At 37.7% G+C, this 20,746-nt stretch overlaps 1 protein-coding gene across 3 annotated transcripts in view; it reads left to right on the top strand.

The window, feature by feature from the left end:
- Atp13a3 (ATPase 13A3) overlaps positions 1–20,746 on the top strand; it is an 83,214-nt gene that overhangs the window by 42,840 nt on the left and 19,628 nt on the right. For all 3 annotated transcript variants that reach the window (XM_041647171.1, XM_041647172.1, XM_041647170.1), the window contains 15 exons: positions 1,949–2,099; positions 4,683–4,799; positions 5,413–5,430; positions 5,521–5,674; positions 5,768–5,888; positions 7,763–7,887; positions 8,688–8,863; positions 9,769–9,891; positions 9,979–10,058; positions 11,164–11,206; positions 11,297–11,406; positions 12,100–12,196; positions 13,079–13,151; positions 15,425–15,593; positions 16,300–16,487. In XM_041647171.1, coding sequence (XP_041503105.1) covers positions 1,949–2,099; positions 4,683–4,799; positions 5,413–5,430; positions 5,521–5,674; positions 5,768–5,888; positions 7,763–7,887; positions 8,688–8,863; positions 9,769–9,891; positions 9,979–10,058; positions 11,164–11,206; positions 11,297–11,406; positions 12,100–12,196; positions 13,079–13,151; positions 15,425–15,593; positions 16,300–16,487 — 1,745 coding nt within the window. The remainder of the gene's footprint in view (positions 1–1,948; positions 2,100–4,682; positions 4,800–5,412; positions 5,431–5,520; positions 5,675–5,767; positions 5,889–7,762; positions 7,888–8,687; positions 8,864–9,768; positions 9,892–9,978; positions 10,059–11,163; positions 11,207–11,296; positions 11,407–12,099; positions 12,197–13,078; positions 13,152–15,424; positions 15,594–16,299; positions 16,488–20,746) is intronic.

The following is a 20,746-nucleotide window of genomic DNA, read 5'->3' as shown; positions in this document are numbered from 1 at the left end:
GCGTTACAGCTGGGCTTTCTGGTAATTCTACTTTTTAATTTTTTTGATGAACCTTACTGATTTTTATAGTGGCTGAACAAGTTTCTATTCCCACCAATAAAGAGTATATAAGCGTTTTTCCTCCCCACAATCTTCACCATCATTGGTTGGTTGTTTTGTTGGTGCTAGCTGTTCTGACTGAGTATCAGCTGGAATTGCAACTATAGTTTTGATTTGTATTTCCTTGGTGACTAAAGATGTTCAAGACTTTTTCCAGTGTTTATTAGCCAAATAGCCAGTATTTCTTCTGAGAACTATTTCTCTAGCAGTTTTATTGATAAAGTGATTTGATATTTTGGTCTTGCATTTTCATAGTTATTGCTCTGAGGCAATTGGCAAAAGTTTTTTTCCGTTCTCTGTTTCTTCACTCTGGTTAATGGTTTTCTTGCTGCGCAGAAGCTTCTTAATTTTATGAAATCGAATTTGCCAGTTCTTGTGCTTTTGGAACCCTAAAACTTCTGCTTATGCCTCTGTCTTGAAGTGGTTTGCTTATGTTTTCTGCCAACAATTTAACAATGTCAGGTCTCACATTAAGTAATCTGTGTCCATTCTGAGTGACGTGGGATGAAGCTGTAGTTTTACTCTTCTACATATGGACATTTTCCAGTGTGTGCTTTAGATGCTTTTGTTGAGAATTAGTAGCTTTAGACTATAAGGTTTTTTTTTACTTCTGGGTACTTGGTTCTATTCCAGTTAGTGAACCTGTCTGTTTTTGTACTGGTACCGAGCTGTTTTTGTTACTGTGGCTTTAATAAAATTTGAGGGTCAGATATTCTTTATGCTAAAGATTACTTTGGTTATGTTAGGGCTTGGTGCTTTCATATGAATTTTAAGATTTCTTTCTATCCAGCTATTCACTGGAATTTTGATGGGGGACTGCATTGCAATATATAAATTGTTAAATTTGGTGTGGTGGCACACACCTTTAATCCCAGCACTCAGGAGGCAGAGGCAAATGAATCTCTTGAGTTTGAGGCCAACCTAATCTACAGAGTGAGTTCCAGGACAGTCAGAGCTACATCATGAGACTCTGTCTCAGAAAACAAAAGAGAAAAGAATCGTATAGATAGCTCTTGGTAATTCAGCTGTTTTAACACTCTTCTGTCAGTCTGTGGACATGAGTGGAAGTTCTGTTATCTTGTCTTCAAGTTTCTGAAAGTTTGCATTGCAAGGATCTTTTACTGCTTTTTTTGGTTTGTTTTATGGTTAGGTATCCGATTTTTTTTTTTCGTAGCTGTTGTGAACAAGATGTCCCGTGGTTTGTTTTTGGGACAGTGTATGTTTTTGTGGTAATTTTTTTTTCTGCTTTATATTGTAAACGCCCCCCCCCCCCATTTCTTTTTCTACTGTTTGAGATGTGAGGTGGGTATGTGCATGTACCACACATGTGTATACGCAGGTTTGCATGTGTATGTGTGCTCCTTTGGAAGCCAGAGATCAATGTCTGGTGTCTTCTCTCTATTGCCCTCCATCTTAGTTTCTGACACAGGATCTCTAACTGATCAGCTAGACCAGCTGGCCAGTGAACCTCCAAGATTTTTTTGTCTTTGTTTCTCAGTGCTAGCAGGCAGACACACACCATGCATACAACTTGGCTTGCATAGCAAGCAAGCTCACTGTACTCACTGAACAATATCCCCAGCCCTCCACCTAAATATTGATGTACAGGTGGGGTTTCATGTATTTTACTGTAATTTTTGGTCTGATCTTGAACTCCTTGGTTTTCCTGTTCCAGTCCCAAGTGCTGGGATTACAGGACGTGTCCGCCAGGCCTGGTTTTATTTGTATTTTTGTTTTATTTTATTTATTTATTTATTTATTGCTTGATCACAAACCTGTAAAGATGTATTAAAATGTTGGTTGAGTCTAGAAAAATGCAAAACTAATTCAGTGTGTATTCTCTGTTTAGATTTCTTTTACCAGAAGACAATGTTTGCAGTGAGATATTGGTAAAATCTCAATTTGTTGCTTGCATGGCTACTTGTCATTCACTTACAAAAATTGAAGGTGTTCTTTCTGGTGACCCACTTGATTTGAAAATGTTTGAAGCTATTGGATGGGTAAGTTTAACCTTTTTGCTTTTGAAACAGGTTCCCCCCCCCCCATTTTGTAGCGTAGGCTTATTTTAAACATAGCTGTATAGCTGAGGATATTCTCCTGCCTTTAATTCGTGAGTACAGACATGAGCTCTTAACTTTCTGTTTTTATGGTGCCTTACACTCTGTTTATATGGCGCTAGTCTGTATCTTGACCAGTAGCTTACTCCCAGACTCTCCTCCAAGACTTCAGCTACTCACAGTGCCAGCCTCAGCTGTTCTTCCTGACCCTTTTCATGCCTTCAAAACAAGTTTATGTGATTCTAATACATTATCAGTTTGGGGTGTCTGCATGAGATGCAGCCTTGTCTACCCTGGAATAGATTGTGTGCTGACTCTGAGGAAATAGTTCCAGAAGATTTCACCTCAGTTCTGGCCTCTTTTTTAATCACTGCTAATTTCTTAGCCCCAGCTGACTAGCATCAATTGTGCCAGCAAAGATTTTACTTTAGTGGATCTGGTTGTTTTGTTTTATTTTGGTTTTTCGAGACAAGATTTCTCTGGCTGTGCTGAAACTCTACTCTGCCTCCTTTGTGGGATTAAAAGTGTGCACCACCACTACCCGGTGGTTCTGGTCCTTCGTTAATCACAGCCAGTTCTTCAACTCCAGCTGACCAGAACCACAGATTCTTAATTTAAATATATTACATAAATGGTCCTGATAGAGTCGTTTCTTCCCTCTGGATCTCACAAACAAGACTGCCACCACCCACTGAGCTCTGAGCCTTTTCTAACCCAAAGCTCCTTCCACAATCCTCTCTAAAACATGGTCAGGTCTGCCATAGCAATACCCCACAACCTGGTGCTAATTTCTGTTTTGGTTAGGATTTTTATGGCTGTGGTAAAATACTGTGATCGAAGGCAACTAGAGAGGAGGATAGGGTTTACTTGAGTTTATAGTTCCACGTGGCATTCATCATTTAAAATACTTGATGTAGGAAATCAAAACTAGAATGTCTTGGAGGCTGGAACTAAGGCAGAGCCATGGAAGAGTGTCGCTTTTACTGGCTTGCTTCCCAAGCCTTGCTCAGCCTGTTTGTATGTTTTGTTTTTGGTTTTTGAAACAGGGTCTCTCTACATAGCCCTAGCTGTCCTTGAATGCATTATGTAGACCATGCTGACCTTGAACTCACAGTGACCCACCACTTCTGCCTCTGGGCGCTGGGACTAAGTGTGCCTGCCACCTTACCTGGCTTCAGTTTGCTGTCTCATACCATCCAGGACTACCTGCCTAGGAGTAGCACCATCTCTAGGGGCTAGGTTCTCCCACATCAGTCATTACTCAAGAAAATACCCCACAGGCTGGTCTGGTAGGAGCATTTTTTAAATTGTGGTTTCCTCTTCTTAAACTTGCCTTTAAAACTGATCATAGGACAATAAGATACATCCCAGTTTTTGAGATGGTCAGATAAGCTATTCTTGCATAATATTAGGTTCAGTTTCCAGCATCATATGGCAGTTTAAAGCTCTCTGTAAGTCCAGACCCTCTCATGTACACACAAGGTGTACAGATAATATGTTTGGGTGAAAAATACCCATACCCATGCACATAAAAAAATATATATATTTTTTAAAAAGGTGAAAATCAAGAGGTTACGACTATAGTAGCTAAGCTGTTTATGATTTCATGGTATGGCTCTAAAATCACATGCTATCTTGTACAGCTTATTATTATTTTTTTTTTTTTTCGAGACAGGGTTTCTCTGTGGCTTTGGAGCCTGTCCTGGAACTAGCTCTCTAGACCAGGCTGGTCTCGAACTCACAGAGATCCGCCTACCTCTGCCTCCCGAGTGCTGGGATTAAAGGCGTGCGCCACTATTGCCCGGCTTGTACAGCTTATTTTTATTTAGTGGTTCCATTAACTATATCTGAACTCTGTCTAGGCTTGAGAAAAGCTCTCTTGTAGTCCAGTTGACCTTAAGATGGCTGTGTAGCCTAGGTTAGTGTGAAAATCGTGATTCCTTTGCTTTTGTATTTCTTTTGTTTGTTTTTGAGACAGGGTTTCTCTGAGTAACAGTCCTGGCTGGCCTGAAACTCGCTTTTGTAGACCAGGCTGGCCTCAGACTCACTACTCAGATCCTCCCGCCTCTGCCTCCCAAGTGCTGGGATTAAAGGTGTGTGCTACTTACCGCCTGGCCTTGCTTTTGTATTCTTGAGTACTGGGATTACAAGTGTATACATGTGAATACATACACATTTGTGTCATTTGTTGGCAGAAAGAAAATCCCTGTATTATAGGGTAAAAATCTTTAAAAACCATGTGCCTCCAGCTCATTCTGAAGACAACAGGCTTCATATTTGCTGCTTTATTCTACTTCTAAGCTACTTCTCCCTTCACCCAAAGGTTGCGAGGTGTCTGAGTAGTTCTTTTTATGTTTTATTTTATTTATATTAATAAAAATAAATATATTTAAGTAAAATGTATTTATGTTAATAGTTTAGTGTTCATATGTCCTTTGGCAACAATTGCTTCCCCACCTCCCAATGAACCACTTAAAAATGAAACGAATATGGAATTTTGTGGTATGTTGAATGTTTTACTTTTAGATTTTGGAAGAAGCAACTGAGGAAGAAACAGCACTTCATAACCGAATTATGCCCACTGTGGTTCGTCCTTCCAAACAGCTGTTTCCGGAATCTACAGCTGTAGGAAACCAAGAAATGGTAGGATGCCACTTTGAATTCTAGTTTAGAAGTACCTCCATCAGAAGGGTGTTGGGTATGTTATCCCAGGCAGATACAGGTGTGTTCTAACTGAGCTTTTCAGAATGGCTACCCTGGTGGGAGACAGGCATTCTCAGGAAATGTTGAAATTTAATTCTCAGTGCCCTTGTGTCCTTTGCCACTTACACGTGATAGCTAATCTTTTTACTTTGCATCTGTATCCCTAGAATTGTATACAAATAATTTATAAAAAAGCACTCATACTAGTTTTACTCTTAGATGAATTTTTCATTGTCTCTCATTTATTTTAGCATTTAATGTGTCAGTATTTTTATGATTCTAGAATATTTGAAAATGTTTTACCACTATTTCCCCCCCTTAATCCATGACATCCTGTGCTAGGAATTGAAGCCTGAGCTATAGGCATTCTACCTGGGTGGTCATACCATGAAGCTACACCATGACAGCATTTTTTTTTTTTTTAAATGGGCAATGTTGTATTGGGACTCTTAGGTTCTGACTTAAATACTCAAAAGTTGCTTGTTATTTTGTGGATGTTTTAGTTTTTTGTAGCTGATGTATATTAATCTGTACCTTATTTTCTTGGTTTTAGGAGCTGTTTGAACTTCCAGTAAGTGAAGAATGCTTTCTTCTTAGATTAAGTACATTTGTTTTTATTCTTCAAGAATAAATCCTTTATGCATTTTTTTAAATTAAATAGGCTGTTTATGAGATAGGAATTGTTCGACAATTCCCATTTTCTTCTGCTTTACAACGAATGAGTGTGGTTGCAAGGATACTAGGTGACAAGAAAATGGATGCCTACATGAAAGGAGCCCCCGAGGTTATTGCCAGTCTTTGTAAACCTGAAACAGGTAAGGAAGTAACTAGGTTCTGGGTAAAACTCAGCTGTTTACATAAGCTTACAGTAACAATTTTAAAATCAAATTTCCTCTTATTTTTAAAAGTTCCAATTGATTTTGAGAAAGTTTTAGAAGATTATACCAAACAAGGCTTCCGTGTGATTGCTCTTGCACACAGAAAATTGGAGTCAAAACTGACGTGGCATAAAGTACAACATATTAGCAGGTATGATTGAGTAGCAGTCCTATAGTCCCCATAATGTATCCTTATGTTCCTGTAAGTCATGTACAGTAAAGGTTGAATGTGTGAAATATGTATATTGTAGCTTTGTTTTTGGTGTTTGAGGTGAAACTGGGGTTTTTTTTTTTTCCTTTTTATTCTATATTGCCTTTTTTGTTTGGTTTTCAAGACAGTTTCTCTGTGTAGTCCTGACTATTCTGGAATTCACTGTGTAGAGCAGACTTGCTTAGAAATCAAAGATCTGCCTGCCTCTTCCTCCCACTGTTGGGATTAAATCGTGGGCCACCATGCCCCACTCATCAATTTTTTTGCCTGTGTTTATGTTCTTCAAATAATTGTTTTCTTTAGAAGTCTTGGAAATACTTGTAGTTTGTGAAATTGTTATTTATTTTGATTTTTAAGGTACTTGTATATCTGTGTATGGATTTGTACATGTGATTGCAGGGCCCATGGATACCAAGAGTGAGTGGTCCCCTTGAGTTAGAGTTACAGGCAATTGTGAGCTACCTGATATAGTTGCTGGGAACTGAATTTGGGTCCCTGTCAAAAGTGGTATTATGTGCTCTTAGTCACTGAGCCATCCTCCAGCATGCTAGCAAAATTTTACTTTGTGCCAGGCATGTTTTAGGAGCAGTAAATGATTCTAGTGTTCATTTTTACTAAAACCACCCAATAGGAATCAAACACAAATCATGAGTTATAGTACCTGATATTCCCTCTCTCCCATTTTCCCCTATCCTTTATCGAAGGACATTACTGACATCTTTTACTCTGCTATATAGATAAGGCTTTATATTTGACTTAACTTTTCCTGTGGCTATGATAAGGTCCTGGCTAAAGCAGTTTAAGGAAGAAAGGGGTTTTTTTTTTAGCTCACAGTTCAAGGTACAGTCATCATGGTGGGGTAGGGCCGTCGAGGCGGCAGGAGCTTGAAGCATCCAGTCTCATCACAGTTAGGAAACAGAAGTCTGAATTTTGTGCTTCTACTTGTCTCTTTCTCCATTTCTGCAGGCCAGAATCACAGCCAGAGAATGGTGGCACCTACAGTGGGTGGGTTTTCCCACCTCAACATATTCAGCAAGATTATCCCTGACAGGATTACTCAGAGTCCTGTCTCCAGTTGGTCCTAGATTGTCAGGTTTACAGCTATTAGCTTACACCGTTCTGTTCCTTTTGAATAGCTGATGATGTACTTAGCCTTTAAGGACATTGTAATTTTTCAGGCTGTGTTTAGTATTTTGTACGCGAAAGGAATTTAGTTTGTCCTGATACTTCTGCCTGTTTTGGAGAGGTGATCTGTACATTAAAAAATATAAACAAACAAAAACAGAGCAAGGAGGCTGGAGATGTAGCTCAGAACTTAAGAGCTCTGCCTACTTTTTCAGAGGACCTGGGTTTGGTTTCTAACTCATATAGTGTCTCACGATCACCCATAACCCCAGAACCAGGGGATCCAACATTTTCATCTGACTTCCATGGGTACTAGGTACACCACAATCATAGATGCAGGCAAAATACATACAATACATACAAAAACAATACTAGTGAACTGATAACATAAGTCACTCTGAAAACCACAGGTATGTCCTAATTCTCACAAAAGGACACATTTGTCCTTTCTTTCCTTCTAACGTCACCTTTTGCCATTGTCCTCCTTAAAGACTAGTTGTTCAGCCACATAGAGTTTTCATAGAGCTTTCTGTTCCCTTGAATAGATGTTTAAGTTTCTGGAGATAGTGAACTGGTACTTGTATCTGTGGCTCATTCATTATGTGAGTGTTTTACTTTATAGCTTTTAGATATTTTAGATTTCTCTGTCAATCTTTTGTCCAAAGTAAACTATTATATATCCTTTTCAGAGATGCCATTGAAAACAACATGGATTTTATGGGATTGATTATAATGCAGAACAAATTAAAACAGGAAACCCCTGCAGTACTTGAAGATTTGCATAAAGCCAACATCCGAACTGTCATGGTCACAGGTGAGTGTGACTCTGAAGCTCCAGTTGTATGAGATTGATGAATAGTCAGGTATCCATTTAGTGTCTGTTTAGTGGCTCTGCCATGTATTGTCCTGTTTCAACTCTAAATAATTTTCAAAGCTAATAAGATACCTATAATTCTCACTTAGATTTCTAACAAAATCTGTTTATAGAAAATGTAGTTCATTTTGAAGGAGAAACTGAAACTTTTGGTTTTTGTTCTGTCTGCTGTACCCTGTGTTGTACATTGACTTGTGAATTATCCATGAATGTTTCTTGTGACGTAATATAAAATTCTTGGGGGATAAGTGCATGCCTTGTTCATTTTGGGGATTATTTATAATTTTCAGTGTTGGCATATATCGAGTGTTTGTTAGAATTAGGTTAGAATTTTAAAATTATAATTCTTTTCTCTATTATGTGTATGTATGTGTGGAATTCAAGAGAATAGCTTACAGGAGTCAGTTTCTCCTTCCATGTGAGTGCTGGGACTCACACTCTGTTATCAGGCTTGGCAACAGTTCCCTTTCCAGCAGAGCTATTGTGGGGGTCCTTCTGCCAGCCATAGGCACTATAGTAGATGCCTAGTACTCATTCTATACATTATGTTTCCTTATCTTTTTTTTTTTTTTTGTATTTTGTTTCCTGGAACTAGCTCTTGTAGACCAGGCTGGCCTCGAACTCAATGAGATCCACCTGCCTCTGCCTCCTGAGTGCTGGAATAAAAGGCGTGCACCCCCACCGCCCGGTTTATGTTTCCTTTTCAACCTTAATGTGTTTAAAATACTTTGGAAAATTAGGTGACAACATGTTGACGGCTGTCTCTGTGGCCAGAGACTGTGGAATGATTCTACCTCAGGATAAAGTTATTATTGCTGAAGCATTACCTCCAAAGGATGGGAAAGTTGCCAAGATCAATTGGCATTATGCAGACTCCCTAACACAGTGTAATGAATCATCAGCAATTGACTCAGAGGTAATATTTATATTATCTTTTTAAGTTTGTTTATTTGAATTTAGTCTGGGGCAAAACAAGCAGTGGTACAGAAAAACCCAGTATTAACAAAAACTAAATGAAAATAGAGGTGAGAACTATGCTGATTCATTAGCGTAAAAATCTGAATGTTTAAATTTTGGTATTTAGTCAAAATTGAGAACCGTAGTTTCAAAGTGTAAGATTCCCAAATACTCAGTTTTAACCATAATCAGCAGTAAATGATCCAGACAGTTCATAAAAATGCAGTTCTCGGGTGTTGGCACATACCTTTAATCCCAGCAAGACTGACACAAAGCTTTAATCCCAGCACTTGAGAGGCAAAGGAAGGTGATATCTCAGTTCCAGGGCAGCCTCGTCTACACAGTGAGTTATACAATACAGCCCGAGCTACACAGAGAAACCCTGTCTGGAAAAACGAAAACAAAACAGAAAAATCATTTCTCAAATCACTTCAAATCAAAGCTGATCCTGCCTTTGCCTCTTTATTGCTAGGATTAATTTCTCTCTTTCCCTCCCTCCCTCCCTCTCTCCCTCCCTCCCTCCCTCCTTCCTCCTTCCTTCCTTTTTTGATAAATATTACAGGTAATCTTAATATTGATTTTTTTCCCCCTACTTTTTAAATAAATGGGTAAAGTTTTTGTTTGTTTGTTTGAGACGGGGTTTCTCTGTGTAGCCCTGACTGTTCTGGACTTGCTTCATAGACCAGGTAGGCGTTGAACTCAGGTCTACCTGCCTCTACCTTCCAAATGCTGGGAAAACTAAGATTTTAATGACATGTATAATATATAATGTGAAATAGTTTAATCTTGGAATAAATATAGTAAACATACAACTGTATTTCTTGGTATGGCTTCCTGAATATTGTTCTGATGTCTCATGTACAGGCTATTCCAATTAAACTTGCCCATGATAGTTTAGAGGATCTTCCGTCAACTCGCTATCATTTTGCAATGAATGGAAAGTCATTTTCAGTGATACTCGAACATTTTCAAGATCTTGTTCCTAAGGTAAGCATTATGAATTTATGGATGTTTACATGTGCTATTTATGAACAACATTTTTTTAAAATAAAAACAAAAACGTATGTTTTCTAGTTGATGTTACATGGCACCGTGTTTGCTCGAATGGCACCAGATCAGAAGACACAATTGGTAGAAGCATTGCAAAATGTAGAGTAAGTATTCATAGGTTTTTTTTTTTTTTTTGGCTTTTCCTCTCATTGTAATTTTCAAATAAATTGTAATTTCATTTTCATATTCAGAATAGTAATTAATATTTCTCATGTGTAAGTTTAGCATCCTTAATCCAAACACTAGAAATCTGAAATACTTCAAAATCTTAAACTTTATTGTCACGATAGAATTTGAAGCAAGCATTTCAATATATGTAAATTTCCAAAAAAATCTGAAACACTTCTTATAACAGATGAAAAATTTAAAGTACATTTGCATGCGTGTGTGTGTGTGTGTGTGTGTGAGAGAGAGAGAGAGAGAGAGAGAGAGAGAAAAAAAAAAAGAGAGAGAGAAGAATTATTTTCTATAAGATAGGTAAACAAGCTCACATATTTATCTGGCTGAAGAAAAATATTCACAGTCCTTTCTTAAGTTTATACCCACACAGATTGTAATTTACTGCTCTTTTCATTGAAATTCATGTATAGTTTGTTAAAAACAAGCCCATTCCCCATTTCCTCTGTTCCCAAGTCTCCTTACACTTCTCCCTTCCAAGCTCATGTGTTCTTTCTTCTTATTTTCAAGCTACTCAATCCACTTAGTGCTGCTTGTACATGTGTGGGTACATATTGAAAGAAGTGACTATAATTTGGGTTTTTTTTTTTGTTGTTGTTGTTGTTTTGTCTTATTTTGAGGGTAGTGTGTTAGCTAGGCTTGGACTCTTGATCCTCCCAAGTTCTGGGTGTATAGGTTCATACAAATGCACTTGGTTCAGGACTCTGAAATTTTTAGTAGCCAGTAATGTTTGAAGTATCTAAGGGGAGAAATCCTTACTAATAACACAAAAAGTGTATTATAAAATATATAGGCTGAAGTCTTGTGTTCCACAGATAAGGAATTCAAGACACCAAAATTATTTGTCCATTTTCAAGCAGAAACAAATTACTCAGGTCATGCCAGTCTCAGCCCAATGTGCTGTCAGTAGAATGTTGTTTGTGCTCATCTAGTGTGAAAACTCATTGATCTGTTAGCTCTCTGTGATTGCTGGAGAATCCGTTACTTTATATGTGATGTGTAATAAAAGCTTAATCTTATTTTTTTTTTTAGTTACTTTGTTGGGATGTGCGGTGATGGTGCAAATGATTGTGGTGTAAGTAAGGTTTTTGTGATTTATTTTGGAGTTTGTTCTTTAGCTTGAGTTATATTCACAAAATTTAATCAATATTCTTGAAACAATTAGGCTTTGAAGAGGGCACATGGTGGCATTTCCTTGTCTGAGCTTGAAGCTTCTGTGGCATCTCCTTTTACTTCTAAGACACCTAGTATTTCCTGTGTGCCGAACCTCATCAGGTAATGGAAATTGGAATAATCTTCCTCCCTCCATTCTTTTTTCTTACAAGAGACCTCAATAAAACATGTTTGTGTTTTGCATGCGTACATGCTTGATATCTAAGGAGAACAGAAAAGAGCATCTGAGCCCTGGGACTAGAGTTATGGGTACTTTTGAATTGTCAAATGGGTGTTGTAAATAGAATGCCGGATCCTCTGGAAAAGCCAGTGCTCCTAACTGCTAAGCCTCTTCTCCAGCCCCAGGACCCCCGACTCCCACCCCACCCCACCACACCCCACCACACATGCACCTCCTGACTTGCTCTGTATGTTGAGACTGAGTTTCACTTTGTATCATAGGCTGGCCAGTAATTACCTATGTAGCCTGGATGACCTTGGACTTGTATAAGCCTCCAGATTCAGCCTCCCCAGTGGCTATGAATACAGATCTGAGAGCTAGTATTCATGGCTCGAAGTTTTATAATATAATGGGGTAAAATATCATACAGAGCAGTACAGACTTGTTTGAATATGCATTTGACCTGTAACTCACTAATAGTAGATTGATGCTTTTGTGTCGTGACATAGTTTTTTGGTATCAAACTTTATTGTCGCTGTGAATGTTGATGTTCATCAGTCATGATGTAATCATACTCTGCAAGTCAAGCTTAAGCTGCTGTGCTGTTAATCACATGTTGACATTTCTATTCACAGGGAGGGCCGTGCTGCTTTAATGACATCTTTCTGTGTGTTTAAATTTATGGCATTATACAGCATCATACAATACTTCAGTGTTACTCTCCTGTATTCTGTGAGTACCAGTACTGCCAAGGGATGTTCTTTATGGTCAGACACCAAAGATATTGGGCATGTGTTTGTTGATTTTTTTTGTACATTGATTAAAAATGAAATTTGTATATAAAATTACCTTGAGATAATAAAGTTGAATGAGTAGCAGTGCCATTAATTTGTTCATTAAAGCCTGCACCCATGACTAGAGCTTTGTGGGGAAGAAATGCTGATTTTATTCTTTTTAGTTTGTAGTACGATTGGCTTGGCTTATTTTGGGCAGAATTTCATGTTTGTAGGCTAGCCTCATGTTCATTATGTGGTTGAGGAGAGCCTTGAAGTCCTGATTCTCTGCTGCTGTTATGTTAGATGTATGCCATCTGTGTTATAATCACAGTTGTAGTTAACTTCACTGTGCATTTACAGAAAGACATTTCAGGAATACTTGATAGAACTTTGTCTTTGAAAGAGAATCTTGACAGTAGTTGCGATAGGTTACTCTATCAGATTATGATTGACGTGATCTCCCTGTAGATTTCCTACTGACACTGTGAGAACATCCCCTTTTTACTATTTACAAAAGGAACACTTAGAGTATAAAGAAACTCAAGATACTGATATTTAAGAATGCTGAGGATTAGGAATGCTGAATATTTTGAGTAAAAATTTCTTGTCAAAATCAAGAATGCTTTGTCAGATTTTAAAGTTAAACCTTCATATATTAACATTCGGTCAAAATTATACAAATGATGTTATTGTTGATTAACTTCAGAAGCAAATGTAGTTCGGTTTTTAAGCGGATTGAAGGATCATTTTGAAAGTGTCTTGTAGGGGGGACAGCAAGGCTGTTGCCTGGCAACAGTGCTATGAAAATACTCTTAAACTTTCACAATTGCTTTTGTAGATCTTGAGTAACCTGGGAGACTTTCAGTTTCTCTTCATTGATCTGGCAATCATTTTGGTAGTGGTATTTACAAGTAAGTATTTTGCTAATTTTCTTAATTCTCAAAGTATTTGAAAATTTGTAATATTAAATAATTTAATATGTTTATTACTGGCTGCTTTATTACTGTATATGTTTCATTACTGGTTGCTTATATTTTGCCCTGTCTGTTTTCTAGACTGGAAGTGAGCTTTAATCCTGGCTCATAAATTTTATATCGTTTTTGTATCTTTTTTTAAACCTTTATAATGGATTTATTCACAACATTTGGGCCTTAAAATACTAATTACTTATCTCCCCTTGCTCAGTTAGTAAATCAGAGGATCCTCTGTTAGCCATTATATTGACTTTACCTTGATGCATTATCTTTCTCTTAACTAAAAATCAGGTTTTCTTTTTTACTCAATAGAGTCTTCTCTTATACAGTACATCCCGAACATAGTTCCCCCTCTCACCCCTAGCGTCTTCCAACCTCCCATCTCCCCCAGACCCATTCCCCCTCCATTTCCTTTTCAGAAAAGAGCAGACTTCCTAAAGACAACAGCCAAACAAGACAAAACAAGATACAATAAGACAAGATGAAGCCCTCATTGAGACTGGACAAGGCAACCCAGTAGGAGGAAAAGACTCTCGAGCAGGCAAAAGAGTCAGAGATAAGCCCACTTGCCTCTAAGGAGTCCATAAAAACACCAAGCTAACAGCCATAACATATGTAGAGCATCTGGTGCAGCCCCATGCAGACCCTGTACTTACCCTTTCAGTCTCTGTGAGCCAATGTAAACCCTACTTAGTTGATTTGGTGGACCACTTTGGCCTGGTGTCCTCTGTCCCACCGTCTTTTCTTCCCCCTTTTACATGGGGTTTTTCAATCTCCAAGGGGAAGAACCTTTAATCTAGACTGTATAATGTCTGACAGTGCATCTCTGCACTTGCACCCATAAGCTGCCAGAGGAAGCCTCTGATGATGACTGCTGTGAGTATAGCAGAATATCATTAGGAATCATTTTGTTGATGTTTTTTCCTTCCCCAAAGACCAGTTGTGTTTGGCCCTACCCCAGGCCTCCAGTTATCTAGTCTCCAGTTTCTAGCTGTCTAAGTAGTGTTTGACATGGGCTCCCTCTTGTGGCGCACGGGCCTCAAGTTGGACCAGTCTTTGGTTGGCCACTCTCACATGTCCCCAGTACATCTTGCAGGCAGGACAGATTGATTATAGGTGGAGGGTTGTGTGACTCAGTTGGTTTCTCTTGCCATAGCCTACAGAGTATCTTCTTCTATGCATAACTAGAACATAAGGGTGAAAGTTCCAAGCCTCTCTATGTTTAGTTATCTGAATGGAAGTTGGTGATACTATCATTAAGATATTAACTAATATGTGTCAAAATTCTATCTGCTATAACAGCCCTCACCAAATCTTTCCTGGGGTGCTAAAATTACCCCTGATGAGAATTGCCGAGTTAAGATGCTTAATGGATGATAAAACTAGTTAATGGGTGAGCAGACTTTTAATGAATGTCAGTGTGATTTTTCACACATTATTATCAAAAGATAAACAAACTGTAGAAGAAAAATTGGTAGATCCCATGTATTGTCTGTCAATTGGACTAATTCTACTTTATGTTACTATTCTATTCATATTGCTTCAAACATTACTAGTAATTTCTTCAAAGGGAAAACATGTAACTATTTCTTTTTCCAGTTTCATGTTGCATTATGTTATGACATAACAGGATATGACATGGTTTTGCTTGTGTATCACAGACGTGCGATCCTCCTGCCTCTGCCTCCCCTGTTCTGGATTAGAGGTGTGCACTACCACATGTTGATTTACAGATATTCTTATTTTACTGGAACTAGTATTTCCCACGAATTTTAACAGAAATGTAAAACTTACTGGAGGCATTTTTGAAATAAGAATAAAATGTTTTAGTCCGGCGGTGGTGGCGCACGCCTTTAATCCCAGCACTCAGGAGGCAGAGGCAGATGGATCTCTGTTAGTTTGAGACCAGTCTGGTCTACGAGAGCTAGTTCCAGGACAGGCTCTAAAGCCACAGAGAATAGAAACCCTGTCTCAAAAAACAAAATGAAACAAAACAAGAAAAAAAAAACAAAAAAAGAAAAAACAAAAAGAATAAAATGTTTTATGGTTATTATAATGTATATGACATTTAACTTAGTGTTTAGGAACTTTTCTTACTAAATACTTAATAGACAAAACCAGAATTTTAAAAGTTTCATTTCTAAGTGAATTTTGTTATGCTTTTATTAGTGGGGAATTTAGACAGAAACTTTCTGTTCTTTCAAATATAGTGAGTTTGAATCCTGCCTGGAAAGAACTTGTGGCACAGAGACCACCTTCAGGCCTTATATCTGGGGCACTCCTCTTCTCCGTCTTGTCTCAGATTGTCATCTCTGTTGGATTTCAGTCGCTGGGCTTTTTCTGGGTCAAGCAGTATAAAGTGTGTGATCCATATTCAGAGTAAGTTGTCAATCCATTATAAGTATTTGTGTAAGATAAATATGAAACGATGAGCCTTGAAATATGTACAGGAGTTTCATGTAGCTTGTTTTAAACACCTAATAAATTTTTTTCTTTTTTTCAAGGTAACTTTAGAAGAGTGTCTCAATTTTTGTTACTCTGTACCACAGAGTTACCTTGTATTAAGAAAATCGATTTATCTTACCTCCTGACTGAGAAATTACACGATATCTTTTTTGATGGTGGTGTCTTAGGCAATACCTGACATCACACAATGAGAGACTATTTAAACTGGGTTTTATAATAAACCTTTTCTCATATGCCCATTTATCTGTTAATTACATGAATAAATTAATCCACTCATGGCGGCAAAACCTTAATCACCTAGTCTTTTAGGATCCAAGTGGGACTCACTATATATATCCCGCAGTTAAAAGTGGTAGCACAAAAAGGCAGACCTCTGGCCTGTTCATGTTCTTCACTCTACTAAAATTCCAAAAATTTAAAAGACACTACTTGATTATAATTTTAATGATACATAATGGAATACCTAGCTAAAGGGAAAGAAGAAAAGCTTTTCTGCCTGCCCTGTGCTGCTGTTGTGTCTTTTGCTATAAGTAGCATCTGACTTCTTTGTATTGTAGATGTCATTTTGGCCTCTCGGGGGATGCTGCTAAGCTCCTAATAGGATCTTTTTGTGTTCCAGTGTTTGTAATACAACAAGAAGCGGGTGTTGGAACTCATCGCATTTGTACAACGGAACTGAACTCGATGCGTGTACAATACAAAATTATGAAAATACCACAGTATTTTTTATCTCCAGTTTTCAGTACCTCACAGTGGCAGTTGCCTTTTCAAAAGGAAAACCATTCAGGCAGCCTTGCTACAAGAATTGTAAGTGTGACAATCACAATCCTATCTAACTACAAAGCCAGACCCTGTCTCAAAAGTAAAGTTTTAAAAAAATTAAAAAATGAATAAAATAAACGAAGAATTTCAACTGTTAAATTCTTAGACAAGATTCTAAATCTTTGCATGTTTACTTTCTTATTCTCACTTTCATGAGCATTCCTACTCTACAATTTTAAAAGTGAAAGCGACAACTGGTTTTCATATCCTGTTACTTTGGGCCCTTTCCTTTCTGAGAATGAGTACAGAGAATTAGAATTGGAAACAGGAATCTGTAGGAGGCGCTCAGGAGACAGTGGATATCTTTTCCTTTGGGGTATTCTATACAGAACCACCTACCCTTTTCCCTACTCATACTGTTGTGGTCAGTGTCTTTGGAGTTCCTAATTTTAAATCACATTTGCTTCCCATACAGAATTGGCAAACAGCATAGAGATCTCTGTCTGTCCATAGGCAATAACATAGATGACATACATTAGACCTTATGAACAAAACTTGGTGTTATGTGTTAGTTACCAGCTTTTAAAAATAGAAAAATTTAAATTATTTAAATTTAAATGTGATGGCCTAGCAGTTGTCCTACTTGAGAAACTTGACCTAAGTCGAGTCCTAGGAACCTACATAAAACTACAAAGAGAGACTCACCTGCATACACACAGAAGTCCTGTGACTTCCACAGATGCTCTCACATATGCCAGTCCACACACTTAATAACAGTTTTAACAATTGAAAACATTAGTTGACATGGCTTTTGCTGTCAAGGAGAAAATGGCAGGTATTCTTGTGTTGTGGCCATGAAAAGACATCATTGTTCAGTTAAAATGCCAGGTCTACATTTTAGACATCATAGAAGTAATAATCATTAGACCTTGTTCTTATCCTAAAGTTGAACATTTCCACATGCACTATCCCAAGTTTTTCCTTGTGCATGTTTGAACAGCTAACATTGAAATTTGTTTTTACTGGTAAGTTTTTTGTTCTTTCCTTTTGGTACTGATAATTCTTCTCTAAGGTAAGAACTTTATTACTGTGTATTTATTATACATGTTATTGTGTAACTGTACTAATAGCTGTTACTAAGACCCACTAGAACCCTTCTGTGATACTTAAAATAGTACCTTTAGTATATGTATAGTTTTAGTTTATAAAACTAAAGTTAATGTACTGAAAGTTGAACCTTTTGTGGGAGTGGAGTTAGAGGAAGGGAGTGGAGATAATATTAAGGGCTTAAACCTAGGGACTCACCACAAGCTAGTTAGGTATTGTGCCATTGAACTGTATCCCCAACTCTCTTTTGTTTGTTTGCTTTTTAAGGTAGTTCAGGCTGCATAACTGAGGTTACCCTGAGCTTCTGATCCTCTTGCCTTCACTTCTTGAGTGCTAGGATTGCAAGTGTTTGCTACCAAACCCAGTTTCTGTAACATTAGGGGCCCAACCTTGGGTGTAATGCTGGATAAAGCATTCTTCCAACTGAGCCTCATCCCTAGACCTTCCTTTCTTATTTTTTTTAATATTGTATGTGGAGGATAGGAGTCCGCTTTCTCCTTCCACCTTTTACGTGGATGTCAGAGATCAGACTCAGGTCACTGGGCTTATGCACCCTGATCAGCAACCCCCTCTTTTATCTCTTGAGACAGAGTCTCACCAAGTTTTCTTGGCAGATTTCGTACTTTTGCTAAGATTTCGGGTGCAGTGCACTGTGTCTAGAGATAGTGGTTTTCCTTTTTTTTCTCTTTTTAGTTATAAAGAAAACTGCCCTCAGGTTGTTTCCCTATTAGGAAAACTATCTAAGGAAATATACTCCACCCTATCTATACTTAAATTGTTGAGAAGTAAGAGTCATTCTTTGATTGAGTCATTCCAAGCAGGGAGAGTTGTAACCAGTGCTACACAGAGAAGCCCTATCTCAAATCCCCTTCCGCTCCGCAAATACATATGTTACAGGATTTTGAAAACTTCACATTTAGCTTCCAATTGATGTGAATACATGATAACCACTTTATTGTTGATGATGGCCCTGATTTCTTTTTAAATGTTCTAAAATATTTCAACAGAGATATAATCATAAAATTCTGTAAAGCATATGCAAGAGTGTTTAGAGGAACCAATATAGTTGGCTATATACCTTTTGCTAGTTTTTTTTCACCCCTTGTTTTCCTGTCACTGACGTGCATTGCCATTGCACTTTTTGGACTAGTTCTTTGCTAAGACCATTCATTTGTTCTCAAGTTCTAATCAATGTAATATATTACATTTATTTTGAGATTTTTATTTGTTGCTGTTACTAATACTGGATGCACCCTCTCCTGAATGGTATTCCCTCCTTTCTGATTTGTTTTCATTTTAAAATAAAACTTACTCTCAGTCTAGCTACACATTTTCAAGCAGGTATATGTACACTATTATGTTTGACTGTGCTTCCATTTCAAGTACCATGATAATGTGCTCTTAACTGTCATTTCTCACTAGATTGAACTTCTTTGTTTGAGGCAGGATCTTATGTAGCTGAGAGTGACATTTTGATCTTCCACCTCCCAGGTTGTGGTGTTGTGGGTGTGAGCCGTCATGCCCAGTAGTTTCAGCTTCTGTTTTAGTTGTTGCTTGGTCCTTGTAGTTTTTGTTTGCAAAGTCCATTTCCTGTCTTTGCCTTTGAAGGTGTTGAGCTGAAATGTTGATCTCTCCTGTCTAGTTGTCATGCCTTAATTGGTGGGAATAGTTCAGATAACTTAGCCCTACAAAATAAGTTGACCTTTCAGAGACAGATAACTGAGTAAAGGAAAAGGAATAGATAGAGAGCTAAGTCAGAAGGTGGCAGTTAATGTTTGAGAAAGAAACAGGATTGAGAAGCAGCAAGAGAAGTGTGTATTAAGGACGACAAATCATAGGTGTGTATTTTGCTTTATGTATTATTTTAGGGAATAGGCAAGAAATACTTTTCTGTCAGAAAGATTTGTGTTACAGTCAGCTGGGACTTGATTTTACCTGTTATATTTCCAATGTTCTTTGGAGAACATTGAGATGTGTCTTGCCATCCAATCTAGGCTTTTTGGACTTGAACTGGTGATGTTTCAAGCTTTTTGGCCTTTAACTGGTCATGGTTCCTGTTTCAGTCTCCCAAATCTTGGAATTGTAGACATGTACCATCAAACTAACTTATTTTAGATTTTGTTTATATCTAACAGTGTCCATAGCCCAAGCTGTTCTTAGCTTAACCACTTTACCCCAGACCCACAATCACCAGCAACACATAACTTACTCTGGCACTTGTCTCTAGTGAAGAGCGTTTTTATTTTAACAGGATTGCTAAATGCTCACTTTGCTGACAATTCTAAGAGGACCCAGAAGCTGAGGGTAATCTACTAGACATTTCCTACCTCCCTGAATAGTTGATTTTCCATTCTTTGTTGAAATCTTAGATTATTTTCAAAAAATTTTGTGTGCTTATGAAAAGCCATGTGACATCTAACTTTTTTGAGTAGTTCTTGGCTTATTTTTATTTATGGGTGTCTCCATCTCCATGTGACATGTATGCAGTGCTCACGGATGCCAGAAAAAGTTATTACATTCTCTTGAAGTTGGAGTTAAGATACAGTGTTAGCTACCAGACATGGGTGTTGAAACAGAACTTGTATCTTCTGGAAGAGCAGCAAGTGTTCCATTGCCAAGCATCTCCCAGCCCATAGTAGCTGTTTTATCTCCAGTGGAAGATAACTTTTTTTCTCTTATGGAAATCTTGGCAGGTTTTTAGAAGTCAGATGTTAGGGGGGGAACTCAGCAACTTTTGAAAATATGTTTAAGTAAATATAACAAACTTCTTAACTAAGGAATATATTTATCAGGAACAAAATTATGCAGTAAGATTTGAAAAGTATCTAATATGGGTTATGTCTTCAGGAACTTCATCCATCAATCCATCCATTTTGATTCATTCTTCTCCTGAGATAAATCTTACCTTGCAGATCAGGGTGATCTCAAACTCAGTCTTCCTACCTCTGCTTTCCAGTTCTGTGCCATCATACTTGCCTGTGACTATTTCTTTTAGTTCTTTATTTTTCTCCCCATTTTTACTGGTATTTGTGTGTTTCCAACTAGCATTTTCTTTAACTACCGTAACAACTTTTGGATAACTAATTAATACATTAATTTAATTGTACTTGTGAAGTAGAGTATTAGATTTCCATTTGTAAGTGTAGAATTGAGGCAGAGGAATCACTTTATAAGGATCTAACTATATATATCTGGCT

Source organism: Microtus oregoni, unplaced genomic scaffold, assembly GCF_018167655.1.
Source record: "Microtus oregoni isolate MIOR12 unplaced genomic scaffold, Mior012 000162F_ref0000463, whole genome shotgun sequence".
Taxonomy (NCBI): domain Eukaryota; kingdom Metazoa; phylum Chordata; class Mammalia; order Rodentia; family Cricetidae; genus Microtus; species Microtus oregoni.
The sequence above is the reverse complement of the archived record's forward strand: the minus strand, read 5'-3'. Positions and strand labels throughout refer to the sequence as shown.